The sequence below is a fragment of the Coregonus lavaretus genome (genome assembly GCF_964263955.1).
Source record: "Coregonus lavaretus genome assembly, chromosome: 4".
NCBI classification, from domain to species: Eukaryota; Metazoa; Chordata; class Actinopteri; order Salmoniformes; family Salmonidae; genus Coregonus; species Coregonus lavaretus.
This window is the reverse complement of record NC_139991.1, coordinates 75,160,627-75,187,735: the sequence shown is the minus strand read 5'-3', so window position 1 is coordinate 75,187,735 and position 27,109 is coordinate 75,160,627. Positions and strand designations below refer to the sequence as shown.

Genomic DNA, 27,109 nt, shown 5'->3' with positions numbered 1-27,109 from the left:
ACGTCAACTATGACAGACAAATTGAGATTTTTTTCTCCAGAAAATCACATTGTAGGATTTTTTATGAATTTATTTGCAAATTATGGTGGAAAATAAGTATTTGGTCACCAACAAACAAGCAAGATTTCTGGCTCTCACAGACCTGTAACTTCTTCTTTAAGAGGCTCCTCTGTCCTCCACTCGTTACCTGTATTAATGGCACCTGTTTGAACTTGTTATCAGTATAAAAGACACCTGTCCACAACCTCAAACAGTCACACTCCAAACTCCACTATGGCCAAGACCAAAGAGCTGTCAAAGGACACCAGAAACAAAATTGTAGACCTGCACCAGGCTAGGAAGACAATCTGAAATAGGTAAGCAGTTTGGTTTGAAGAAATCAACTGTGGGAGCAATTATTAGGAAATGGAAGACATACAAGGCCACTGATAATCTCCCTCGATCTGGGGCTCCACGTAAGATCTCACCCCGTGGGGTCAAAATGATCACAAGAACGGTGAGCAAAAATCCCAGAACCACACGGGGGGACCTAGTGAATGACCTGCAGAGAGCTGGGACCAAAGTAACAAAGCCTACCATCAGTAACACACTACGCCGCCAGGGACTCAAATCCTGCAGTGCCAGACGTTTCCCCCTGCTTAAACCAGTATATGTCCAGGCCCGTCTGAAGTTTGCTAGAGTGCATTTGGATGATCCAGAAGAGGATTGGGAGAATGTCATATGGTCAGATGAAACCAAAATAGAACTTTTTGGTAAAAACTCAACTCGTCGTGTTTGGAGGACAAAGAATGCTGAGTTGCATCCAAAGAACACCATACCTACTGTGAAGCATGGGGGTGGAAACATCATGCTTTGGGGCTGTTTTTCTGCAAAGGGACCAGGACGACTGATCCGTGTAAAGGAAAGAATGAATGGGGCCATGTATCGTGAGATTTTGAGTGAAAACCTCCTTCCATCAGCAAGGGCATTGAAGATGAAACGTGGCTGGGTCTTTCAGCATGACAATGATCCCAAACACACCGCCCGGGCAACGAAGGAGTGGCTTCGTAAGAAGCATTTCAAGGTCCTGGAGTGGCCTAGCCAGTCTCCAGATCTCAACCCTATAGAAAATCTTTGGAAGGAGTTGAAAGTCTGTGTTGCCCAGCGACAGCCCCAAAACATCACTGCTCTAGAGGAGATCTGCATGGAGGAATGGGCCAAAATACCAGCAACAGTGTGTGAAAACCTTGTGAAGACTTACAGAAAACGTTTGACCTGTGTCATTGCCAACAAAGGGTATATAACAAAGTATTGAGAAACTTTTGTTATTGACCAAATACTTATTTTCCACCATAATTTGCAAATAAATTCATTAAAAATCCTACAATGTGATTTTCCGATTTTTTTTTCTTCTCATTTTGTCTGTCATAGTTGACGTGTACCTATGATGAAAATTACAGGCCTCTCTCATCTTTTTAAGTGGGAGAACTTGCACAATTGGTGGCTGACTAAATACTTTTTTTCCCCACTGTATGTGCAAGAGGTAGATCCTCTGTAACTCCTGAATGATTCATAAAGGGAAGATGGCCAGTAAGTATATACTCTGTACTGTAACTCCTGAATGATTGATAAAGGGAAGATGGCCACAATAATTTACGTGCATTATGTGCGTAATTATCAAGTGGGATGAAATGTGTGTATATTTGGGGTTGTGATCACTCAGTCTGCTTGACCTGACGAAGATCCATGTTGGATGGAAACGTTGTCAATAAAGCTGGTAATTGGGAGCCTCTCTGTTCCGTTTTAGTATACTTCGTACCAGCACCTAAGGTTTTCAAGGATGTGCTTTATGACCACAAACTTTTCATATCAATTTACCAAACACTGTAGTTACTGTGTAGTTAAGAACAAATAAATGTAATGTAAACCAACTACATGGTATGTGTCCCGTTAAATGTAAACAGGAACCAGGAACCTCATGCCTGCTGGTTGGATCTCACATAAGAAATGTGACTGTGTAGTTACAACAAAGTAATAATAATAATAATAATAATAATAATAATAATAATATGCCATTTAGCAGACGCTTTTATCCAAAGCGACTTACAGTCATGTGCGCATACATTTTTACGTATGGTAACCCCGGGATCATCCGTATGTCAAATGTATGCACACATGACTGTTAGTCACTTTGGATAAAAGCGTCTGCTAAATGACATATATTATTATTGTTATTATTAAAGTATCATGCAGCCATATATCCTGAACAATGTAATGGTCAGTATGACCAGGAAGTCAGTGTGTCTCACCTGCTCATATTTCTCCAGCTCTGTGTGGTAAATCTGTCGGATTTGCGTCAGCTTGGCCCTGTAGTCCGAATGTTCAATGGAGTTGTCGGCTCCGCCCCCCGCTGCAGCAGCTGCTGCCGCGGCAGCAGCAGATCCACCCCCTTTCTCGGGCCCGGACACACCCTCGGCCAGCAACATGTTGTCCAGCCTCATGAGCTGGGGGTCCGGAGGGTCCTGCTCCTGAGCACCCCGGATACTGAGACCTGCCAGGAAGAAGGTCACACAGAGGGTCAAACGATCAGTCAACTCAGTCAAAGAGTGGTGACTCGTTAGCATTAGTGGTCACACGTTAGCATTAGTGCTCAGTGCTGTAGTGGAGGGTAAATTTAAGGGTTTACCCACCTTTTGCGGATTAATACATTGAAAGTACAGGGAGTGAATACCACAACAACACTGGTGGTCACTATTAAGCATTACTGGTTATGTGTGAGCATTGGTGCTCACATTTACTGGTAGAAAAACTATTTTTGTCCGTTGATATTTTCATTTATATAAGATAATTCATACATTCTCATCTTTTGGATACTAGAGAGGCGACCCAGTCGTTTTTTGTTCGATTAGTTCGATATTTACGGGCGAGACCCAGTCGTTCGTCCCTTCATGTTCCGTTGCCATGCTCAGTGTCAACGTTCTTATCCCTTGCTAGCTAGCTACGGCTAACACAGTCACGACCTCTGCAGACAGAATTAACAGCAAAGTAGCTGTTTTCTATTGACATTCGTTTGTACACATCCATAACAATGAGCTGAAAATGCCCGATTTTTTGCCTGGCATAGCTAGAAAAGTTAGCCTTCTCGTCAGGACACTCGTCAACACTGACTGTTAATTACGAGGAAGTCGCATTGCATATCGAACACTAGGCTAGAAACTAGCTAAATAGTTTGTTGCTAGCACACCTGCCAATATGACAACCGAATTAAAAAATATCAGTTGCTGAAAACAGCTGGTCAAACTAGAAACGTGGGAGGATGACATCTTTAGTGGCAGAGGGGACAGGAGAAATTAATGTTTAATCACGCACCACATTAGGTCTTCAGATGCTCCAAAAAATATGTCTCTGCAAAAACAAATCAATGCTAGCTAGCTATGTTTTTTCCTTGTTGGACCTGCGTTTACAATGTATCCAATTTCAGTTTGTGTAGTTGTTGGTTTAGCTTTCTGTAACTTTGTAGCAAGTACGGTCTGCATGTGTAGGCCATTTGCGTCATGATTGCAATGTGTCCCGATATCTTTTCTAACTGTCCAGATATATTTTCCAACTGTCCAGTTATCTGGTTTTAATGTCCATTCTAGAATGCCTCTCTAGCCAATCAAAAAACGAGTATTCAACAATGCTGCGGTATAATTAAGCAAAAAGGCCAGAGGGGGTGTGGTATATGGCCAATATACCATGGCTAAGGGTTGTTCTTAAGCACGATGCAACACGGAGTGCCTGGATACAGCCTTTAGCCATGGTTCATTGCCCATAAACCACAAATCCCAGAGGTGCCTTATTGCTATTATAAACTGGTTACCAACGTAATTAGAGCAGTAAAAATAAATGTTTTGTCATACACGTGGTATACAGTCTGATATACCACAGCTGTCAGCCAATCAGCATTTAGGGCTCGAACAACCCAGTTTATAATAGTCAATAGTCATCCCAGGAGAAGGGTTGGCAACCCCTGATGTAGGCATAATATTGTGTATTTCATTATGGCAGGACATTGTTCAAATATAGCTAATTTAGACTTTGGCTTTGTTACTGCAACCCTTCCCTTTCTGTCCTCCTTTTTCTCTCCCCATTATAGAGAATCTTTCCACAGATGCTAATGACTCCACAGAGCAGTCTTCATGCCTTGAGGCAGAGCTCAGAAACAAGACCAGAGGTAAGGGTCAATCTGTCGGGGTAGGGCCAACCACAAGGGAAAAACAGTTTCAATAGGAATAAGGACCTACACGGGTTTGAAAAGGCCATGGCTTGACTTCTGTAATGAATAGGAATAAATGTTACACACACACATGCACACTCACACAAGGACACACACACAAACTAACACACTTACACACACCACTTAAAGAGACGGAGTGTTGCGACGGGGCTTTAGTGGAGTGGGTCAAGAGCTTCCAGTTCCTCGGTGTCCACATCGCTAAGGACATATTATCATGGTCCACACACACCAACACAGTTGTGAAGAGGGCACGACAACGCCTCTTCCCTCTCAGGCGGCTGAAGAGATTCAGCATGGGCCCCTCAGATCCTCAAATAGTTATACAGTTGAGAGCATCTTGACTGGCTGCATCGCCGCTTGGTACGGCAACTGCTCGGCATCCAACCGCAAGGCGCTACAGAGGGTAGTGTGTACGGCCCAGTACATCACTGGGGCCGAGTTCCCTGCCATCCAGGACCTCTATACCAGGCGGTGTCAGAGGAAGGCCTTAAAAATGGTCAAAGACTCCAGCCACCCAAGTCATAGACTGTTTCTCTGCTACCAAACGGCAAGCGGTGACGATGCACCAAGGCTGGAACCAACAGGACCCTAAACAGCTTCTACCCCCAAGTCATAAGGCTGCTAAGTAGTTAGTTAAATATTTAACCAATAGCTACCCGGACTATCTGCATTGACACATTTGCATACACTGCTGCTACTGTTTATTATCTATCCTGTTGCCTAGTCACTTTATCCCTACCTATCAAATAAAACACCATTTTATTTGTCACATGCGACGAATACAAGTGTTGACTTTACCGTGAAATGCTTACTTACGAGCCCTTTCCCAACAATGCAATTAAAAAGTAAGAAAATTAACAAATACTATAGATAAAAAGAACATAGTAACACAATAAAACAATAACGAGGCTATATATGCTCGTTATTGTATCTACCTCAGTTACCTCGTACCCCGCACATATCTACCTCCGTTACCTCGTACCCCGCACATATCTACCTCCGCTACCTCGTACCCCGCACATATCTACCTCCGTTACCTCGTACCCCGCACATATCTACCTCCGTTACCTCGTACCCCTGCACATATCTATCTCCGTTACGTCGTACCCCTGCACATATCTACCTCAGTTACCTCGTACCCCTGCACATATCTACCTCAGTTACCTCGTACCCCTGCACATATCTACCTCCGTTACCTCGTACCCCGCACATATCTACCTCCGTTACCTCGTACCCCGCACATATCTACCTCCGTTACCTCGTACCCCGCACATATCTACCTCCGTTACCTCGTACCCCGCACATATCTACCTCAGTTACCTCGTACCCCGCACATATCTACCTCCGTTACCTCATACCCCGCACATATCTACCTCAGTTACCTCGTACCCCGCACATATCTACCTCAGTACTGGTACCCCTGCACATCGTCTCAGTACTGGTACCCCTGCACATTGACTCAGTACTGGTACCCCTGCACATTGACTCAGTACTGGTACCCCTGCACATCGACTCAGTACTGGTACCCCGTGTATATAGCCAAGTTATCGTTACTCATTGTGAATTTATTCTTTGTGATATTACTCTCTGCACTCTTGGGAAGGGCCCGTAAGTAAGCATTTCACTGTTAGTCTACACCTGTTGTTTACGAAGCATGTGACTGTCACGTTCGTTTATTGACGGGTCAGACCAAGGCGCAGCGTGATATGTATACATGTTTATTTGAACCGAATAAACAACGACAAAACAACAAACTAAAGGAAACGTGAAGTCCAAGGTACACAAACAACATACCTCACACGGAACAAGATCCCACAACCCACTAGTGCCAATAGGCTGCCTAAGTATGGTCCCCAATCAGAGACAATGAGCGACAGCTGCCTCTGATTGGGAACCACACCGGCCAACATAGATCTAGACATACTAGACCTAAACATAGAAAATACAACATAGAAAATCACAACAAGGAATATACACACCCTGACTCAACATATAAGCGTCCTCTGAGTCAGGGCGTGACAGTGACAAATACAATTTTATTTTATTTATTTATGATACACTCTTAGAAAAAAACTTTCGCCTGCTTCACATATGGCATTCCTAAGGATTCTATATAGAGCCCCAATGAACCCTTTTTTACAGAAAATAATATTTAGAACATTAGGGGTGCCATATATGAAACAAGCGATAGAGCCTTTTCATAACCTTTTTTCTTGTGTAGGACCTGGAGGCACAGCTGGAAACAATTGTTATTAGCAAGGTCATTTCTCATTTCTTTCAGACATTGGGAAAAGCTTGGTGGACGGTAGCTCAAACTAAGCTCCATTCCTTTTGTAACAATTCAACCATGTTGACTCCAGGGCAAGACACACACACCTTCTGAGCACAGCCTCACAAACGGTGAGCTCGCATTTTTTTTGTGTGTTGACGTTGAGTGTGTGAAGTGTGTGTGCCGGTGCCACTGATCCGAGGAGGCTTGACGACGGCGGGTCGCGCTCCCGAAAGCTGCGTCGCCACGGTGAGCAATATCTCAGCGCTCCATTGACCGCGCCGCAGTCCCATCCAAGCCGAGACAAACAACCGCCGCGCAAAACCCTGCGTATTGCTTTCACATCAACTGATTTCACCACCTCATCCATGAAACGCACTGACAGCTGACCACTAACACTCCTTTTTATTTAATCTCAATTCACAAGCAGTAGACGTGTGAGGAGCTGTATTTCAGAAGGTGTAAGTGTTGGTTTCACAGTCCATACACTCTTTAAAAAAAAAGGTTTCCAAAAGGGTTCTACGGCTGTCCCCATAGGAGAAACCTTTTTGGTTCCAGGTAGAACCCTTTTTGGTTCCAGGTAGAACCCTTTTTGGTTCCAGGTAGAACCCTTTTTGGTTCCAGGTAGAACCCTTTTTGGTTCCAGGTAGAACCCTTTTTGGTTCCATGTTGAACCCTCTGTGGAAAGGATTCTACATGGAACCCAAAATGGATCTACCTAAAACCAAAATGGGTTCTTCTATGGGGACAGCCGAATAACCCTTTTTGGTTCTAGATAGCAAATTGTTTTGGCCAAATAAATTATTATCCTAACCACAGATGGCCCTATTGAAACACAGAACATTGTGACCAACTAAACTAAAAACATAACACAGCTAATGCCTTGATGTAGCTTCCGATGCTCTCCGGTGCTCTCCGGTGCTCTCCGGTGCTCTACGGTGCTCTCCGGTGCTCTCCGGTGCTCTCCGGTGCTCTACGGTGCTCTCCGGTGCTCTCCAATGCTCTCCGGTGCTCTCCGGTGCGCCTCTTGCTCTCCCCATCCCCCTCCTGTTCCCAGGTAATGCTGCACCCACTAGCGGGGCTGAGTGGCTACCCAGGGGCTGATTTTCATGTCACCTATATTAACTATAACACGGAGGCCCACTGTGCCGTTCCACCTCCGTCCAGCTGTCACTTTCACTCCTCTCACTGTTGGAGCAGGAGGGAATTTTTGTGTGTGTGTTTATGGTTTTACTGTCCGTGTGGGAACCAGAAGACCTCACAAGGATAGTAAAACAAGAAAAATTGGGGCCATTTTTCCGGTCCCCAAGAGGAAAAAGGCTATTTTAGGTTTAGGGGTTAGGTTTAGGGTTATGTTTACATTTTAGTCATTTAGCAGACGTTCTTATCCAGAGCGACTTACACTGTGTCTGTGTGTGCGTGCGTGCGTGTTCATCACTATAGCGCCCTTCATGTAAAATCTAAAAAGCAGAGGTAAAGTAAAGTAGGACTTAGTGCTCTCCCACATGACCCTGGAAGTGCCTGTGATCCCTGTGAGGTCCTAGAAATTTACATTTACATTTACGTCATTTAGCAGACGCTCTTATCCAGAGCGACTTACAAATTGGTGCATTCACCGTATAGCCAGTGGGATAACCACTTTACAATATGTTTTTTTTTTTTCTTTCTTTGGGTTGGGGTAACGGGGGGTAGAAGGATTACTTTATCCTATCCCAGGTATTCCTTAAAGAGGTGGGGTTTCAAGTGTCTCCGGAAGGTGGTGAGTGACTCCGCTGTCCTGCCGTCGTGAGGGAGCTTGTTCCACCATTGGGGTGCCAGAAATCACTTCTATCTGTAATTCTATGTTGCTGCTGTCATTTCCGTAACACAGGAGGTGACTTACAGGAGGTTACAGAGGTGAATTACAGGAGGTTACGGAGGTGACTTACAGGAGGTTACGGAGGTGAATTACAAGAATTCAAACCAAATGTTGGGCATTCAATGTATCCATTCAAAATTGTGCTCGAAAATCAAGACATAAAATGGACGGAAAAACCAAACCTGAATTTGACCGTTCACATAAGAACACAAAGTCAGTCCCCAGTAAGAAACCTTTTCAGCGCGCTACTTCATAATTCATTGTCTCTAATGATATCGAACGTATATCTCTCTTTGTTCCTCCTTAATCTCTCATTCCAATTCACTCTTGGTCTTAGTCCTTGCTAAGGAAAAGGTAGTGGTGTGATTTTTCTGGTTCAGACACCAGGCAAATGATGCAAATTCAGAAGTGGAGAGATTCTCCTGGAATAGCCACGGGCAACTCCTCTCCACTAGCTAGCTCCCACACTTTAGAAACCCCCTAATTAGTAGGCAGTATATTGAATGAAACCAGGTCACACTGCTGCGGAGCTGGTCTCGGAGATGCAGTGAGATGAATGCATACAGACATACATACATAAAGAATGCAATTTAGCACTACACGCATGGATTGTGTGGGGAACATTTGTACAGGACTGTATAAATAATTCCACGGAGGTGAGAGCACAGTGCTGATTTTGTGTTAGTAATCATCATTCTATTTTATTGCGGGGAGACAAGGGCTTGGGGTTGTTTGGTTGTGTTACTGTGTGTGAAATGAATTTGTGTATGTGAATGGAATGAGTAGATGGGTTTGGCTGGCTTTTTTGTGTGAATTTCTATGGTGTGTGTGTGTGTGTGTGAGTGTGTGTGTGTGTGTGTGAGAGTGTGTGTGTGTGTGTGCGTTACGTGCGTGTGCGTGTGTGTGTGTGTGTGTGTGCACTTTCATGAACAGCATCAGAGACAGGCTGCAGCTCATTGCGATGGGGTGAGACCCTTACAACTCCACATTCACGGACAACCAGCTGACAGACCATCGGCATTATTTGGTTTGAGCGCATTCGCAGAAAACAGCCAGCTGCACGCACACACACACACACACACACACACACACACACAGAAACACACCGCCTGAAGGAGAGGGAGCCCATTCTCTCCCGTAATAAAGGACAATCCGACTACAATTCGGAGCTTCCCCGACGCTTCGGGTCTGTGAAACAAACCCCAGCCAGACGATACAGCACCAATTACCAGACTGGAGACTGCTACTGATCTGAAGGCCTGTCTACATACTGCGTATCTATCCCCCCTCTCTTCTGTCTCCTCTCTCGCTCTCTCTCTCTCCGGCTCTCTCTCTCCCCTCTCTCTCCGTCTCTCTCCAAATGGAAAATAATTTGTGTGTCATCCTTAGGGAGCCAAGTATGCCTCCTGCCAGTGTTCACTGCCTCAGTGTGTGTGTGTGGGGTGGGGGGGTGGGGGTTCCTATGGTGTGGTTACAGTCAGGGATAGACTATGGTTTGGTTACAGTAAGGATAGACTATGGTGTGGTTACAGTAAGGGATATACTATGGTGTGGTTACAGTAAGGATAGACTATGGTGTGGTTACAGTAAGGATAGACTATAGTGTGGTTACAGTAAGGATATACTATGGTGTGGTTACAGTAAGGATATACTATGGTGTGGTTACAGTAAGGAGAGACTATGGTGGGTTACAGTAAGGATAGACTATGGTGTGGTTACAGTAAGGATATACTATGGTGTGGTTACAGTAAGGATATACTATGGTGTGGTTACAGTAAGGATATACTATGGTGTGGTTACAGTAAGGAATATACTATGGTGTGGTTACAGTAAGGATATACTATGGTGTGGTTACAGTAAGGGATAGACTATGGTGTGGTTACAGTAAGGATAGACTATGGTGTGGTTACAGTAAGGGATAGACTATGGTGTGGTTACAGTAAGGATAGACTATGGTGTGGTTACAGTAAGGGATAGACTATGGTGTGGTTACAGTAAGGATAGACTATGGTGTGGTTACAGTAAGGGATATACTATGGTGTGGTTACAGTAAGGGATATATTATGGTGTGGTTACAGTAAGGATAGACTATGGTGTGGTTACAGTAAGGGATAGACTATGGTGTGGTTACAGTAAGGATAGACTAGTGTGGTTACAGTAAGGGATAGACTATGGTGTGGTTACAGTAAGGATAGACTATGGTGTGGTTACAGTAAGGATAGACTATGGTGTGGTTACAGTAAGGATAGACTATGGTGTGGTTACAGTAAGGGATATACTATGGTGTGGTTACAGTAAGGGATAGACTATGGTGTGGTTACAGTAAGGATAGACGATGGTGTGGTTACAGTAAGGGATATACTATGGTGTGGTTACAGTAAGGAATAGACTATGGTGTGGTTACAGTAAGGGATATACTATGGTGTGGTTACAGTAAGGATAGACTATGGTGTGGTTACAGTAAGGGATATACTATGGTGTGGTTACAGTAAGGAATAGACTATGGTGTGGTTACAGTAAGGGATATACTATGGTGTGGTTACAGTAAGGATAGACTATGGTGTGGTTACAGTAAGGATAGACTATGGTGTGGTTACAGTAAGGATAGACTATGGTGTGGTTACAGTAAGGGATATACTATGGTGTGGTTACAGTAAGGAATAGACTATGGTGTGGTTACAGTAAGGAATAGACTATGGTGTGGTTACAGTAAGGGATATACTATGGTGTGGTTACAGTAAGGATAGACTATGGTGTGGTTACAGTAAGGGATATACTATGGTGTGGTTACAGTAAGGAATAGACTATGGTGTGGTTACAGTAAGGATATACTATGGTGTGGTTACAGTAAGGGATATACTATGGTGTGGTTACAGTAAGGATATACTATGGTGTGGTTACAGTAAGGATATACTATGGTGTGGTTACAGTAAGGGATAGACTATGGTGTGGTTACAGTAAGGAATATACTATGGTGTGGTTACAGTAAGGATATACTATGGTGTGGTTACAGTAAGGGATATACTATGGTGTGGTTACAGTAAGGGATATACTATGGTGTGGTTACAGTAAGGGATAGACTATGGTGTGGTTACAGTAAGGGATATACTATGGTGTGGTTACAGTAAGGGATAGACTATAGTGTGGTTACAGTAAGGGATATACTATGGTGTGGTTACAGTAAGGATAGACTATGGTGTGGTTACAGTAAGGATATACTATGGTGTGGTTACAGTAAGGAATATACTATGGTGTGGTTACAGTAAGGATATACTATGGTGTGGTTACAGTAAGGGATAGACTATGGTGTGGTTACAGTAAGGATAGACTATGGTGTGGTTACAGTAAGGGATAGACTATGGTGTGGTTACAGTAAGGATAGACTATGGTGTGGTTACAGTAAGGGATAGAATATGGTGTGGTTACAGTAAGGATAGACTATGGTGTGGTTACAGTAAGGGATATACTATGGTGTGGTTACAGTAAGGGATATATTATGGTGTGGTTACAGTAAGGATAGACTATGGTGTGGTTACAGTAAGGGATAGACTATGGTGTGGTTACAGTAAGGATAGACTAGTGTGGTTACAGTAAGGGATAGACTATGGTGTGGTTACAGTAAGGATAGACTATGGTGTGGTTACAGTAAGGATAGACTATGGTGTGGTTACAGTAAGGATAGACTATGGTGTGGTTACAGTAAGGGATATACTATGGTGTGGTTACAGTAAGGGATAGACTATGGTGTGGTTACAGTAAGGATAGACTATGGTGTGGTTACAGTAAGGGATATACTATGGTGTGGTTACAGTAAGGATATACTATGGTGTGGTTACAGTAAGGATATACTATGGTGTGGTTACAGTAAGGGATAGACTATGGTGTGGTTACAGTAAGGGATAGACTATGGTGTGGTTACAGTAAGGGATATATTATGGTGTGGTTACAGTAAGGATAGACTATGGTGTGGTTACAGTAAGGGATAGACTATGGTGTGGTTACAGTAAGGATAGACTATGGTGTGGTTACAGTAAGGGATATACTATGGTGTGGTTACAGTAAGGGATAGACTATGGTGTGGTTACAGTAAGGATAGACTATGGTGTGGTTACAGTAAGGATATACTATGGTGTGGTTACAGTAAGGGATAGACTATGGTGTGGTTACAGTAAGGGATAGACTATGGTGTGGTTACAGTAAGGGATAGACTATGGTGTGGTTACAGTAAGGGATAGACTATGGTGTGGTTACAGTAAGGGATAGACTATGGTGTGGTTACAGTAAGGGATATACTATGGTGTGGTTACAGTAAGGGATAGACTATGGTGTGGTTACAGTAAGGGATAGACTATGGTGTGGTTACAGTAAGGGATAGACTATGGTGTGGTTACAGTAAGGGATAGACTATGGTGTGGTTACAGTAAGGGATATACTATGGTGTGGTTACAGTAAGGATAGACTATGGTGTGGTTACAGTAAGGGATAGACTATGGTGTGGTTACAGTAAGGGATAGACTATGGTGTGGTTACAGCAAGGGATATACTATGGTGTGGTTACAGTAAGGATAGACTATGGTGTGGTTACAGTAAGGATAGACTATGGTGTGGTTACAGTAAGGGATATACTATGGTGTGGTTACAGTAAGGATAGACTATGGTGTGGTTACAGTAAGGGGTATACTATGGTGTGGTTACAGTAAGGATAGACTATGGTGTGGTTACAGTAAGGGATATACTATGGTGTGGTTACAGTAAGGATAGACTATGGTGTGGTTACAGTAAGGGATAGACTATGGTGTGGTTACAGTAAGGATAGACTATGGTGTGGTTACAGTAAGGGATAGACTATGGTGTGGTTACAGTAAGGGATATACTATGGTGTGGTTACAGTAAGGATAGACTATGGTGTGGTTACAGTAAGGGATATACCATGGTGTGGTTACAGTAAGGGTAGACTATGGTGTGGTTACAGTAAGGGATAGACTATAGTGTGGTTACAGTAAGGATATACTATGGTGTGGTTACAGTAAGGATATATTATGGTGTGGTTACAGTAAGGATAGACTACGGTGTGGTTACAGTAAGGGATAGACTATGGTGTGGTTACAGTAAGGGATATACTATGGTGTGGTTACAGTAAGGATAGACTATGGTGTGGTTACAGTAAGGGATAGACTATGGTGTGGTTACAGTAAGGGATAGACTATGGTGTGGTTACAGTAAGGATAGACTATGGTGTGGTTACAGTAAGGATAGACTATGGTGTGGTTACAGTAAGGATAGACTATGGTGTGGTTACAGTAAGGATAGACTATGGTGTGGTTACAGTAAGGATATATTATGGTGTGGTTACAGTAAGGATAGACTATGGTGTGGTTACAGTAAGGATAGACTATAGTGTGGTTACAGTATGGGATAGACTATGGTGTGGTTACAGTAAGGGATAGACTATGGTGTGGTTACAGTAAGGATAGACTATGGTGTGGTTACAGTAAGGGATAGACTATGGTGTGGTTACAGTAAGGATAGACTATGGTGTGGTTACAGTAAGGGATATATTATGGTGTGGTTACAGTAAGGGATATACTATGGTGTGGTTACAGTAAGGGATAGACTATGGTGTGGTTACAGTAAGGATAGACTATGGTGTGGTTACAGTAAGGGATATACTATGGTGTGGTTACAGTAAGGATATATTATGGTGTGGTTACAGTAAGGATAGACTATGGTGTGGTTACAGTAAGGGATAGACTATGGTGTGGTTACAGTAAGGGATAGACTATGGTGTGGTTACAGTAAGGATAGACTATGGTGTGGTTACAGTAAGGATAGACTATGGTGTGGTTACAGTAAGGGATATATTATGGTGTGGTTACAGTAAGGATATACTATGGTGTGGTTACAGTAAGGATAGACTGTGGTGTGGTTACAGTAAGGGATAGACTATGGTGTGGTTACAGTAAGGATAGACTATGGTGTGGTTACAGTAAGGATAGACTATGGTGTGGTTACAGTAAGGATATACTATGGTGTGGTTACAGTAAGGGATATATTATGGTGTGGTTACAGTAAGGGATATACTATGGTGTGGTTACAGTAAGGGATAGACTATGGTGTGGTTACAGTAAGGATAGACTATGGTGTGGTTACAGTAAGGGATATACTATGGTGTGGTTACAGTAAGGATATATTATGGTGTGGTTACAGTAAGGATAGACTATGGTGTGGTTACAGTAAGGGATAGACTATGGTGTGGTTACAGTAAGGGATAGACTATGGTGTGGTTACAGTAAGGATAGACTATGGTGTGGTTACAGTAAGGATAGACTATGGTGTGGTTACAGTAAGGGATATATTATGGTGTGGTTACAGTAAGGATATACTATGGTGTGGTTACAGTAAGGATAGACTGTGGTGTGGTTACAGTAAGGGATAGACTATGGTGTGGTTACAGTAAGGATAGACTATGGTGTGGTTACAGTAAGGATAGACTATGGTGTGGTTACAGTAAGGATATACTATGGTGTGGTTACAGTAAGGATAGACTATGGTGTGGTTACAGTAAGGGATATATTATGGTGTGGTTACAGTAAGGATAGACTATGGTGTGGTTACAGTAAGGGATAGACTATGGTGTGGTTACAGTAAGGATAGACTATGGTGTGGTTACAGTAAGGATAGACTATGGTGTGGTTACAGTAAGGATAGACTATGGTGTGGTTACAGTAAGGATAGACTATGGTGTGGTTACAGTAAGGGATATACTATGGTGTGGTTACAGTAAGGATAGACTATGGTGTGGTTACAGTAAGGGATAGACTATGGTGTGGTTACAGTAAGGGATAGACTATGGTGTGGTTACAGTAAGGGATATACTATGGTGTGGTTACAGTAAGGATAGACTATGGTGTGGTTACAGTAAGGATAGACTATGGTGTGGTTACAGTAAGGGATAGACTATGGTGTGGTTACAGTAAGGGATAGACTATGGTGTGGTTACAGTAAGGATAGACTATGGTGTGGTTACAGTAAGGGATAGACTATGGTGTGGTTACAGTAAGGGATAGACTATGGTGTGGTTACAGTAAGGGATAGACTATGGTGTGGTCGCCCTGTTGCACCCGAAGTCATAAACTCATACTGTATAACCTAGGCTCCTTTCTCAAATCCAGAACTCAAGGCCAGAGGTACTACTGGTTTCATCCTCCCCTCTGATCAGTAGTGCTACTGGTTTCATCCTCCCGTCTGATCAGTAGTGCTACTGGTTTCATCCTCCCGTCTGATCAGTAGTGCTACTGGTTTCATCCTCCCCTGGATCAGTAGTACTACTGGGTTCATCCTCCCGTCTGATCAGTAGTGCTACTGGTTTCTTCCTCCCGTCTGATCAGTAGTACTACTGGTTTCATCCTCCCCTCTGATCAGTAGTACTACTGGTTTCATCCTCCCATCTGATCAGTAGTGCTACTGGTTTCATCCTCCCATCTGATCAGTAGCGCTACTGGTTTCATCCTCCCGTCTGATCAGTAGTGCTACTGGTTTTTATCGTTCCCGTCTGATCAGTAGTACTACTGGTTTCATCCTCCCCTCTGATCAGTAGTACTACTAGTTTCATCCTCCCCTCTGATCAGTAGTGCTACTGGTTTCTTCCTCCCGTCTGATCAGTAGTACTACTGGTTTCATCCTCCCCTCTGATCAGTAGTACTACTGGTTTCATCCTCCCGTCTGATCAGTAGTACTACTGGTTTCATCCTCCCGTCTGATCAGTAGTACTACTGGTTTCATCCTCCCGTCTGATCAGTAGTACTTCTGGTTTCATCCTCCCCTCTGATCAGTAGTACTACTGGTTTCATCTTCCCCTCTGATCAGTAGTACTACTAGTTTCATCCTCCCCTCTGATCAGTAGTGCTACTGGTTTCTTCCTCCCCTCTGATCAATAGTGCTACTGGTTTTTATCGTTCCCCTCTGATCAGTAGTGCTACTGGTTTTTATCGTTCCCCTCTGATTAGTAGTACTACTGGTTTTTATCGTTCCCCTCTGATCAGTAGTGCTACTGGTTTTTATCGTTCCCCTCTGATCAGTAGTGCTACTGGTTTCATCATCCCCTCTGATCAGTAGTACTACTGGTTTCATCCTCTCGTCTGATCAGTAGTACTCCTGGTTTCATCCTCCCCTCTGATCAGTAGTACTACTGGTTTTCATCTTTCCCCTCTGATCAGTAGTGCTACTGGTTTCATCCTCCCGTCTGATCAGTAGTACTACTGGTTTCATCCTCCCGTCTGATCAGTAGTACTACTGGTTTCATCCTCCCGTCTGATCAGTAGTACTTCTGGTTTCATCCTCCCCTCTGATCAGTAGTACTACTGGTTTCATCCTCCCGTCTGATCAGTAGTACTACTGGTTTCATCCTCCCCTCTGATCAGTAGTACTACTGGTTTTCATCTTTCCCCTCTGATCAGTAGTGCTACTGGTTTCATCCTCCCGTCTGATCAGTAGTGCTACTGGTTTCATCCTCCCGTCTGATCAGTAGTACTACTGGTTTCATCCTCCCCTCTGATCAGTAGTGCTACTGGTTCATCCTCCCGTCTGATCAGTAGTGATACTGGTTTCATCCTCCCCTCTGATCAGTAGTACTACTGGTTTTCATCTTTCCCCTCTGATCAGTAGTACTACTGGTTTCATCCTCCCGTCTGATCAGTAGTACTACTGGTTTCATCCTCCCGTCTGATCAGTAGTACTACTGGTTTCATCCTCCCGTCTGATCAGTAGTACTACTGGTTTCATCCTCCCCTCTGATCAGTAGTACTACTGGTTTTCATCTTTCCCCTCTGAGCAGTAGTACTACTGGTTTCATCTTTCCCCTCTGATCAGTAGTGCTACTGGTTTCATCCTCCCCTCTGATCAGTAGTACTACTGGTTTTCATCTTTCCCCTCTGAGCAGTAGTACTACTGGTTTCATCTTTCCCCTCTGATCAGTAGTGCTACTGGTTTCATCCTCCCGTCTGATCAGTAGTGCTACTGGTTTCATCCTCCCCTCTGATCAGTAGTACTACTGGTTTTCATCTTTCCCCTCTGAGCAGTAGTACTACTGGTTTCATCTTTCCCCTCTGATCAGTAGTGCTACTGGTTTCATCCTCCCCTCTGATCAGTAGTGCTACTGGTTTTCATCTTTCCCCTCTGATCAGTAGTGCTACTGGTTTCATCCTCCCCTCTGATCAGTAGTACTACTGGTTTTCATCTTTCCCCTCTGATCAGTAGTGCTACTGGTTTCATCCTCCCCTCTGATCAGTAGTGCTACTGGTTTCATCCTCCCCTCTGATCAGTAGTACTACTGGTTTTCATCTTTCCCCTCTGAGCAGTAGTGATTGACATTGAGTACCCCTGCTGTATAGAATGCTCTGGTGTGAAGTTTCCCCTAGGTACAGATCTATGATCAGCTTCCCCTCCCCCAATCCTGACCTTAACCGTTAATGGGAGGGAAATGTAGAATTGACCCCAGATCAGCCTCTAGGGGTAACTTCACCCTACGCCGTATAGATTCAGGTAGTACCCAGCTATGGTAACACCCGGCTATGGTATCACCCGGCTATGGTATCACCCGGCTATGGTATCACCCGGCTATGGTAACACCCGGCTATGGTATCACCCGGCTATGGTATCACCCGGCTATGGTATCACCCGGCTATGGTATCACCCGGCTATGGTATCACCCGGCTATGGTATCACCCGGCTATGGTATCACCCGGCTATGGTAACACCCGGCTATGGTATCACCCGGCTATGGTATCACCCAGCTGAATGATCCTTAGCACATGATCATGGGGGATCCTGACCAGGGCTCTCCCACTATGTGTTGCTGCATGGGTAATCAATCAATCAATCAATCAAATTGTATTTATAAAGCCCTATTTACATCAGCACATGTCACAAAGTGCTATACAGAAACCCAGCCTTAAATCCCAAACAGCAAGCAATGCAGATGTAGAAGCACGGTGGCTAGGAAAAACTCCTGACCAGGGCTCTCCCACTATGTGTTGCTGCATGAGGGATCCTGACCAGGGATCCTGACCAGGGCTCTCCCACTATGTGTTGCTGCATGAGGGATCCTGACCAGGGCTCTCCCTCTATGTGTTGCAGTTTCAAATGTGAAATAACTGTTTTCACAAGTTGAGCTTGAAGTGGCCCTCCAGTCTCCTTTTCACCTCATTTATCACCTGATCTCTATTGTTCCTCAAACAAGGTGGGAGGCCGATGACCTCACGGATTCCCATCAGACCAATTCCTTGAATGCCCTACTCCTGAAAGTTTGCAGTTGTTCTAAAAAAACTATATTTTGTTCAAAACATATTTTCTTTTACCCTTGAGTGGGTGTACTTTACTGTATTTATACTTGGGATATTGCTTTTCAACAGGAAAAGTTAAAAAAGGAGGACATCTTTAAATTTCACACTTAAAACCATATTTTCACATGTATTAAATGTAGAGTTCACATGTTAACACATGTGAGGAGCATGACATGTTTTCACCTCACATGTGAAATTTGCAGTTTCACATGTTAAAACCATTCACATGTGAAAATCGGATATGCAGTTTTAATTGTGAAAAACATTCACGTGAAAATCTCACCTTCACATGTGGAATTGCATTTTCACATGTGAAAATTCCATTTGCAGTTTCACATGTAAAGAAAGTGGGATTTTCACATGTGGAATTGCAAGTTCATATGTCAAAATTAATCACATTTGCAGTTTCACATGTAAGAAAACTGTGGGGTTTAAATAATGTTATTCTCCTCACGTGAAAAGATGGTGTTACCATGTTGCAGTAGCAATGTTTCCACCAGTGGAATTACCGTGACCACATCTAAAAAGCCCAAATGCGGGACAAGGGGAACAATTTTGTGGGACATTCGCAAAACAGTGGAAGAATACATTTTTGGAGGGCAGGTTAACGGATCACTTTCAAATGGCGACATTGTTCTGCTGTATGAAGGTCACTGCTGTTAAAGGGCAATCCATAGTTGCTATATCCATTTTTGGACTTATAAATGAATGATATGAACCCATTGATTCTTGAAGAATATTAGATAAAAAATGCCTCATGAGCTTAGTTTAACTGTCGTACCCCATCAGAACCCAAAATATAAGCTTGTTTTTCTCCACTGTTTGTAAACAAAGTAAATATCAACAAACACTATATAACCTAAAAACATTAAAACTATAATTTTGATATCATGGATGGTCAGTCCTTGCATCCATAGCCTGGTCTAAGGATTTGAGAGTGGTTGCATTTTCCTCCAGCTTCTTGCCAGTCCCCCAGCCCTCAGCCCAGCTCCTTGCTGTTCCTCCAGCCCTCAGCCCAGCTCCTTGCCTGTCCTCCAGCCCTCAGCCCAGCCCCTTGCTGTTCCTCCAGCCTTTACAGCCCAGCTCCTTGCTGTTCCTTCTGCCTCTACAGCCCTCAGCCCAGCTCATTGCTGTTCCTCCAGCCTCTACAGCCCTCAGCCCAGCTCCTTGCTGTTCCTCCAGCCCTCAGCACAGCTCCTTGCTGTTCCTCCAGCCCTAAGCCCTGCTCCTTGCTGTCCCTCCAGTCCTCCCAGCTCCTTGCTGTTCCTCCAGCCTCTACAGCACAACTCCTTGCTGTTCCTCCAATCTCTACAGTCCTCAGCCCAGCTCCTTGCTGTCTCTACAGCCCTCAGCCCAGCTCCTTGCTGTTCCTCCAGCCCTCAGCCCAGCTCCTTGCTGATCCTCCAGCCCTAAGCCCTGCTCCTTGCTGTTCCTCCAGTCATCAGACCAGCTCCTTGCTGTTCCTCCAGCCCTAAGCCCTGCTCCTTGCTGTTCTTCTAGCCTCTGCAGCTCAGCTCCTTGCTGTTCCTCCAGCCTCTACAGTCCTCAGCCCAGCTCCTTGCTGTTCCTCCAGCCTCTACAGTCCTCAGCCCAGCTCCTTGCTGTTCCTCCAGCCTCTCCAGCCCTCAGCCCAGCTCCTTGCTGTTCCTCTAGCCTCTACAGCTCAGCTCCTTGCTGTTCCTCCTAGCTCTACAGCCCAGCTCCTTGCTGGTCCTCCAGCCCTCAGCCCACCTCCTTGCTGTTCCTCCAGCCCCTACAGCACAGCTCCTTGCTGTTCCTCCAGCCTCTACAGCACAGATACTTGCTGTTCCTCCAGCCTCTACAGCACAGCGCCTTGCTGTTCCTCCACCCCCTACAGCACAGCTCCTTGCTGTTCCTCCAGCCTCTACATCCCAGCTCCTTGCTGTTCCTCCACTCTCTACAGCCCTCAGCCCAGCTCCTTGCCTTTCCTCCAGCCCTCAGCCCAGCTCCTGGCTGTTTCTCCATCCTCTCCAGCCCTCAACCCATCTCCTTGCTGTTCCTCCAGCTTCTTGCTCTTCCTCCAGCCCTCAGCCCAGCTCCTTGCTGTTCTTCCAGCTTCTCTAGCCCTCAGCCCAGCTCCTTACTTCTCCTCCAGCCTTTACAGCCCAGCTCATTGCTGATCCTCCAGCCTCTACAGCCCAGCTCCTTGCTGTCCCTCCAGCCTCTATACTGTATGTGACTATATTCTATGTGTTAAAGCATATGGTATTAGTGTGTCAAAAAACGAATGTTTGATTTGGGTGAAATTGTGTGTGTTGCTGTGGAGGTGTGTATCCATCCACTTTCCAAACATCAGCCCAACACAGTACTTCACCTGGCTACGTTTCCTGTTTATCTAGATGAAAAAAAAACAATATATTACTCTCCCTAGAAATCTTCTGTTTCAAGCAGTATACGTTCCCAGATCAATGCAGCATTTAGTAAGCCCAACAGCAGTGGATATATATTTCAATTTAATCTTCCTCATAGCGGCTGGTTGACCTTCAATAAAATATTATCGCTAAGTGCAGCGTCTAAAGCTAACACGACGGCTCCTAGGAAAAAAAGGATCAAAGAGCCGATGGCCTAGCGGGTTAAATATAGCACATCATCCGCAAATAACCACCATTTTCTCCCTCTTAAAAAGAGAGTGCCACTCCAAGGTATCATCTTCCTGAACACTGAAGTGAAACTTCAAACCTCTTTGCTAAGCCTCTTGACAAATGCTATGGTGCGATGCGGGTGGAATGCTTTGAGAACTGAGGAGGGGATTTACCCATGTTTTATGGATGGTCCCCGGACTCCTCTATCTTACAATAGAGCACTTATAGTGTGTACATATAGATTGAAAGAAAATCTTTCACACTTGAACTCTTTCTTGGGGCCCGACTGGGTTTATAAATGCCTTTTTCACCGTTGAATTGATTTGTATTTATTAATCTGATTTATTTATTTAAGTTTTTTTGCAAAAAAATATTATCATGTTGACATTTTTCATTCTTTGTATGCGGTGCATACTGCGCAGTACGCTGGATGACTCATTGTAAGCATCACTGGCGATTTGACACGAAAATAAAAGTATTCATTAATTTCATTCGTTCATATAGTACTTGTATGCAGTACTGCCCAAAATATATGAATTTTTTGAAAATACAACACCAATGTAAGATTTGGTGGTCCTCTGTAGCTCAGGTGGTAGAGCATGGCACTAGTAATGCCAAGGTGGTGGGCTCTATTCCTGCTGGTGCCATCCATGCGAAAATGTATATGTGCATTCGGAATGTATTCAGACCCCTTGACTTTTTCCAAATTTTGTTATGTTACAGCCTTATTCTAAAATGGATTAAATAAATACAAATCCTCATCAGTCTACACACAATACCCCATAATGACAAAGTGAAAACAGGCTTTTAGAATGTATTAACAATAAAAAACTAAAATACCTTATTTACACAAGTATTCAGACCATTTGCTATGAGACTCGAAATTGAGCTCAGGTGCATCCTGTTTCCATTGATCATCCTTGAGATGTTTCTACAACTTGATTGGAGTCCACCTGTGGTAAATTCAATTGATTGGACATGATTTTTCGACAGGCACACACCTGTCTATATAAGGTCCCACAGTTGACAGTGCATGTCAGAGCAAAAACCAAACCATGAGGTCGAAGGAATTGTCCGTAGAGCTCTGAGACAGTATTGTGTCGATGCACAGATCTGGGGGAGGGTACCCAAAAATGTCTGCAGCATTGAAGGTCCCCAAGAACACAGTGGCCTCCATCATTCTTAAATGGAAGAAGTTTGGAACCACCAATACTCTTCCCAGAGCTGGCCGCCCAGCCAAACTAAGCAATCGGGGGAGAAGGGCCTTGATCAGAGAGGTGACCAAGAACCCGATGGTCACTCTGACAGAGCTCTAGAGTTCCTCTGTGGAGATGGGAGAACCTTCCAGAAGGACAACCATCTCTGCAGCACTCCACCAATCAGGCCTTTATGGTAGAGTGGCCAGACGGAAGCCACTCCTCAGTCAAAGGCATATGACAGCCCACTTGGAGTTTGCCAAAAGGCACCTAAAGACTCTCAGACCATGAGAAACAAGATGGATCTCTGGTCTGATCAAACCAAGATTGAACTCTTTGGCCTGAATGCCAAGCGTCACGTCTGGAGGAACCCTGGCGCCAACCCTATGGTGAAGCATGGTAGTGGCAGCATCATGCTGTGGGGATGTTTTTCAGCAGCAGGGACTGGGAGACTAGTCAGGATCGAGGGAAAGATGAACGGAGCAAAGTACAGAGAGATCCTTGATGAAAACCTGCTTGAGAGCGCTCAGGACCTCAGACTGGGGCGAAGGTTCACCTTCCAACAGGACAACGACCCTAACCACACAGCCAAGACAACGCAGGAGTGGCTTCGGGACAAGTCTCTGAATGTCTTCGAGTGGCCCAGGCAGAGTCCGGACTTGAACCCAGTCGAACATCTCTGGAGAGACCTAAAAATAGCTGTGCAGCAACGCTCCCCATCCAACCTGACAGAGCTTGAGAGGATCTGCAGAGAGGAATGGGAGAAACTCCCCAAATACAGGTGTGCCAAGCTTGTAGCGTCATGCCCAAGAAGACTCGAGGCTGTGATCGCTGCCAAAGGTGCTTCAATAAAGTACTGAGTAAAGGGTCTGAATACTTATGTAAATGTGATATTTCAACTTTCTAAAAACCTGTTTTTGCTTTGTCATTATGGGGTATTGTGTGTAGATTGATGAGGATTTTCTTTTTTTAAATCCATTTTAGAATAAGGCTGTAACGTAACAAAATGTGGAAAAAGTCAAGGGGTCTGAATACTTTCCGAAGGCACTGTAGTATCATAACCCATTAATTAACTGTATATGTGATTCTGTAAGTTGCTTTAAATGACATATATTAATATATTATTTGTAACTTCACAAGTACAAATCCTTAACTAATAATCAAGTATTTTCCCTGAACAAGAGAGAGTGCGGACCTAATGTTACCAACAAGTAACATTTTCGCCGATGGCGAAATGGGAAAGTGATGACACGGCAGGCATGCAAACACAACACATCGCCTGAAGCAGCTGTCGACTGAACCCGGAATGAGGGAAATACTTATTTCCCTCATTAAAATGCAAATCAATTTATAACATTTTTGGCGTGCGTTTTTCTGGATTTTTTTGTTGTTATTCTGTCTCTCCCTGTTCAAATAAACCTACCATTAAAATTATAGACTGATCATTTATTTGTCAGTGGGCAAACGTACAGAATCAGCAGGGGATCAAATACTTTTTTCCCTCACTGTACATGTCATACTTGACTTGACTTTATTCCATTTATTTTTACAGGGACAGTGCACATTAATCAACATTTCTGTAAAAGTGTCAGTTTTAGCCATATGACTAATTTTCAACTGCAGTCCCTGCAGGTTATTAAAAACTTTTAAAATGACAGTAAAAACAGCCAGAAACTGTAGAGCAACACGTAGAACGCAGACAAACAGACCAATAACGTTTAGGGATGTGACAAAATGGAAAACCAGATGTTTTAGGCTCAGTTATAGTGAAACACGTCAGTTCCGGTCTTCATTTTGACAGTTCGTTGCAAAAGTGACACGCTTTGGTCTTTTAGTAATAAATCGTGCTCTTTTTTTGCCCCTAGCGGTTCAACTCTACCATTGAAATTGTGATATAGAGTCACCTTGAGAAGGTACCCCTACCTCATCTCAAGGGAGGGGTTCGGTATGAAATACACTCCCTTCTAGATGTGCTGGGCGTTACCACCTCAAGGCTTCCTATAAAAGCAGGTGACAGCGCGCCTTATTTGGCAATGGTCTTAGTACGTGGAGTGTGCCAATATATTTTGCATGATGCTTTCCTTGACTAGACCTACTGAAATTACACAAAATTCAAAAGGCAGTAAGGCACATTTCCGCATTTCCAAATTCAACGTTTTTTGCTTACCGTTTCATACACATCTGTGCTTTTACAAAATAAAATAGCACATGAGGATTATACGTTTGTATTCGTAGCTACAGCCATCAGAAATAGATGACAATGGTTGGTCATGTCAAGTTGTTGTATTTTTCCCCAACTGCTATGACTGTTTTGGTGGTCTGCTAAAACAGTTGGCTCATAGTTTAATGCTTGTGAGCTCTAATACCACATTGGGCAGATACCACATACCACATACAGTGCCTTCAGAAAGTATTAATACCCCTTGATTTATTTCCCATTTTGTTGTGTTAAGAGCCTGAATTCAAAATGGATGTAAAAAATAATAATCTCACCGATATACACACAATACCCCATAATGACGAAGTGAAAACATGTTTTTAGAATTGTTTTCAAATATATTGAAAATGAAATACAGAAATATCTAATTTACATAAGTATTCACACCTGAGTCAATACTTTGTAGAAGCACCTTTGGCAGCAATTACAGCTTTGAGTCTTTCTGGGTAAGTCTCTAAGAGCTGTCCACACCTGGATTGTGCAACATTTGCCCATTATTCCTTTCAAATTTCTTCAAGCTCTATCAAATTGGTTGTTGATCATTGCTAGACAGCCATTTTCAGGTCTTGCCATAGATTTTCAGGTAGATTTAAGTGAAAACTGTAGCTTGGCCACTCAGGAAAATTCACTGTCTTCTTGGTAAGCAACTCCAGTGTATATTTAGCCTTGTTTTTTAGGTTATTGTCCTACTGAAAGGTGAATTCATCTCCCAGCGTCTGTTGGAAAGCAGACTGAACCAGGTTTTCCTCTAGGATTTTGCATGTGCTTAGCTCCATTCCGTAAAAAATTTTATCCTGAAAAACTACCCAATCCTTAACGATTACAAGCATACACATAACATGATGCAGCCACCACTATGCTTGAAAATATGGAGAGTGGTACTCAGTAATATGCTGTACTGGATTTGCCCCGAACACAACACATTATATTCAAGACAAAAGGTTTATTGCTTTGCCACATTTTTTGCAGTTTTACTTTAGTGCCTTGATGCAAACAAGATGCATGTTTTGGAATATTTTTATTCTGTACAGGCTTCCTTTTCACTCTGTCAATGAGGTTAGTATTGTGGAGTAACTACAATGTTGTTGATCCATCCTCAGTTTTCTCCTATCACAGCCATTGAACTCTGTAACTGTTTTAAAGTCACCATTGGCATCATGGTGAAATCCCTGAACAATTTCCTTCCTCTCCAGCAACTGAGTTAGGAAGGACGCTGATATCTTAGTAGTGACTGGGTGTATTGATACACCATCCAAAAATGTAATTAATAACCAGGGATATTCAATGTCTGCTTTATTTTACCCATCTACCAATAGCTGCCCTTTTTTGCGAGGCATTGGAAAACCACCCTGGTCTTTGTGGTTGAATTTGTGTTTGAAATTCACTGCAGACTGAGGGACATTACAGATAATTGTATGTGTGGGGTACAGAGGTAAAAAATCATGTTAAACAATATTATTGCACACAGAGTGAATCCAAGCAACATATTATGTTAAACACATGTTTACTCCTGAACTTATTTAGGCTTGCCATAACAAAGGGTTTGAATATTTATTCACTCAAGACATTTACGTTTTTTATAAATGTATTAATCAGTTTGACATTATGAGGTATTGTGTGTAGGCCAGAGACATAAAATCACAATTTAATCTATTTTAAATTCAGGCTGTAACACAACAAAATGTGGAAAAAGTCAAGGGGTGTGAATACTTTCTGGAGGCACTGTACATACACTACTGTTCAAAGGTTTGGGGTCACTTAGAAATTTCCTCGTTTTTTTCAAAAGAAAAGCAATTTTATTGTCCATTAAAATAACATCAAATTGATCAGAAATACAGTGTAGACATTGTTAATGTTGTAAATGGCTATTGTAGCTGGAAACTGCTTATTTTTAATGGAATATCTACATAGGCGTACAGAGGCCCATTATCAGCAACCATCAGTCCTGTGTTCCAATGGCACGTTGTGTTTGATAATTCAAGTTGATCATTTTAAAAGGCTAATTGATCATTAGAAAACCCTTATGCAATTATGTTAGCACAGCTGAAAACTGTTGTGCCTCCTGTAGCTCAGTTGGTAGAGCGTGGCGCTTGCAACGCCAGGGTTGTGGGTTCGATTCCCACGGGGGGCCAGTATGAAAAAGGTATGCCCTCACTAACTGTAAATCACTCTGGATTAGAGCGTCTGCTAAATGACTAAAATGTACAAATGTAAAGAAGCAATAAAACTGGCCTTCTTGAGACTAGTTGAGTATCTGGAACATCAGCAATTGTGGGTTCGATTACAGGCTCAAAATGGCCAGAAACAAATAACTTTCTTCTGAAACTCATCAGTCTATTCTTGTTCTGAGAAATTAAGGCTATTCCA

General features: G+C 43.4%; 1 protein-coding gene across 1 annotated transcript in view; it reads right to left on the bottom strand.

The window, feature by feature from the left end:
* LOC311127540 (pre-B-cell leukemia transcription factor 3-like) overlaps nucleotides 1-27,109 on the bottom strand; it is a gene marked incomplete at both ends in the record, with an annotated part of 116,785 nt that overhangs the window by 37,478 nt on the left and 52,198 nt on the right. Inside the window, one exon of the mRNA XM_084159359.1 lies at nucleotides 2,289-2,530. Within this exon, the coding sequence (XP_084015485.1) occupies nucleotides 2,289-2,530 (242 nt within the window). The remainder of the gene's footprint in view (nucleotides 1-2,288; nucleotides 2,531-27,109) is intronic.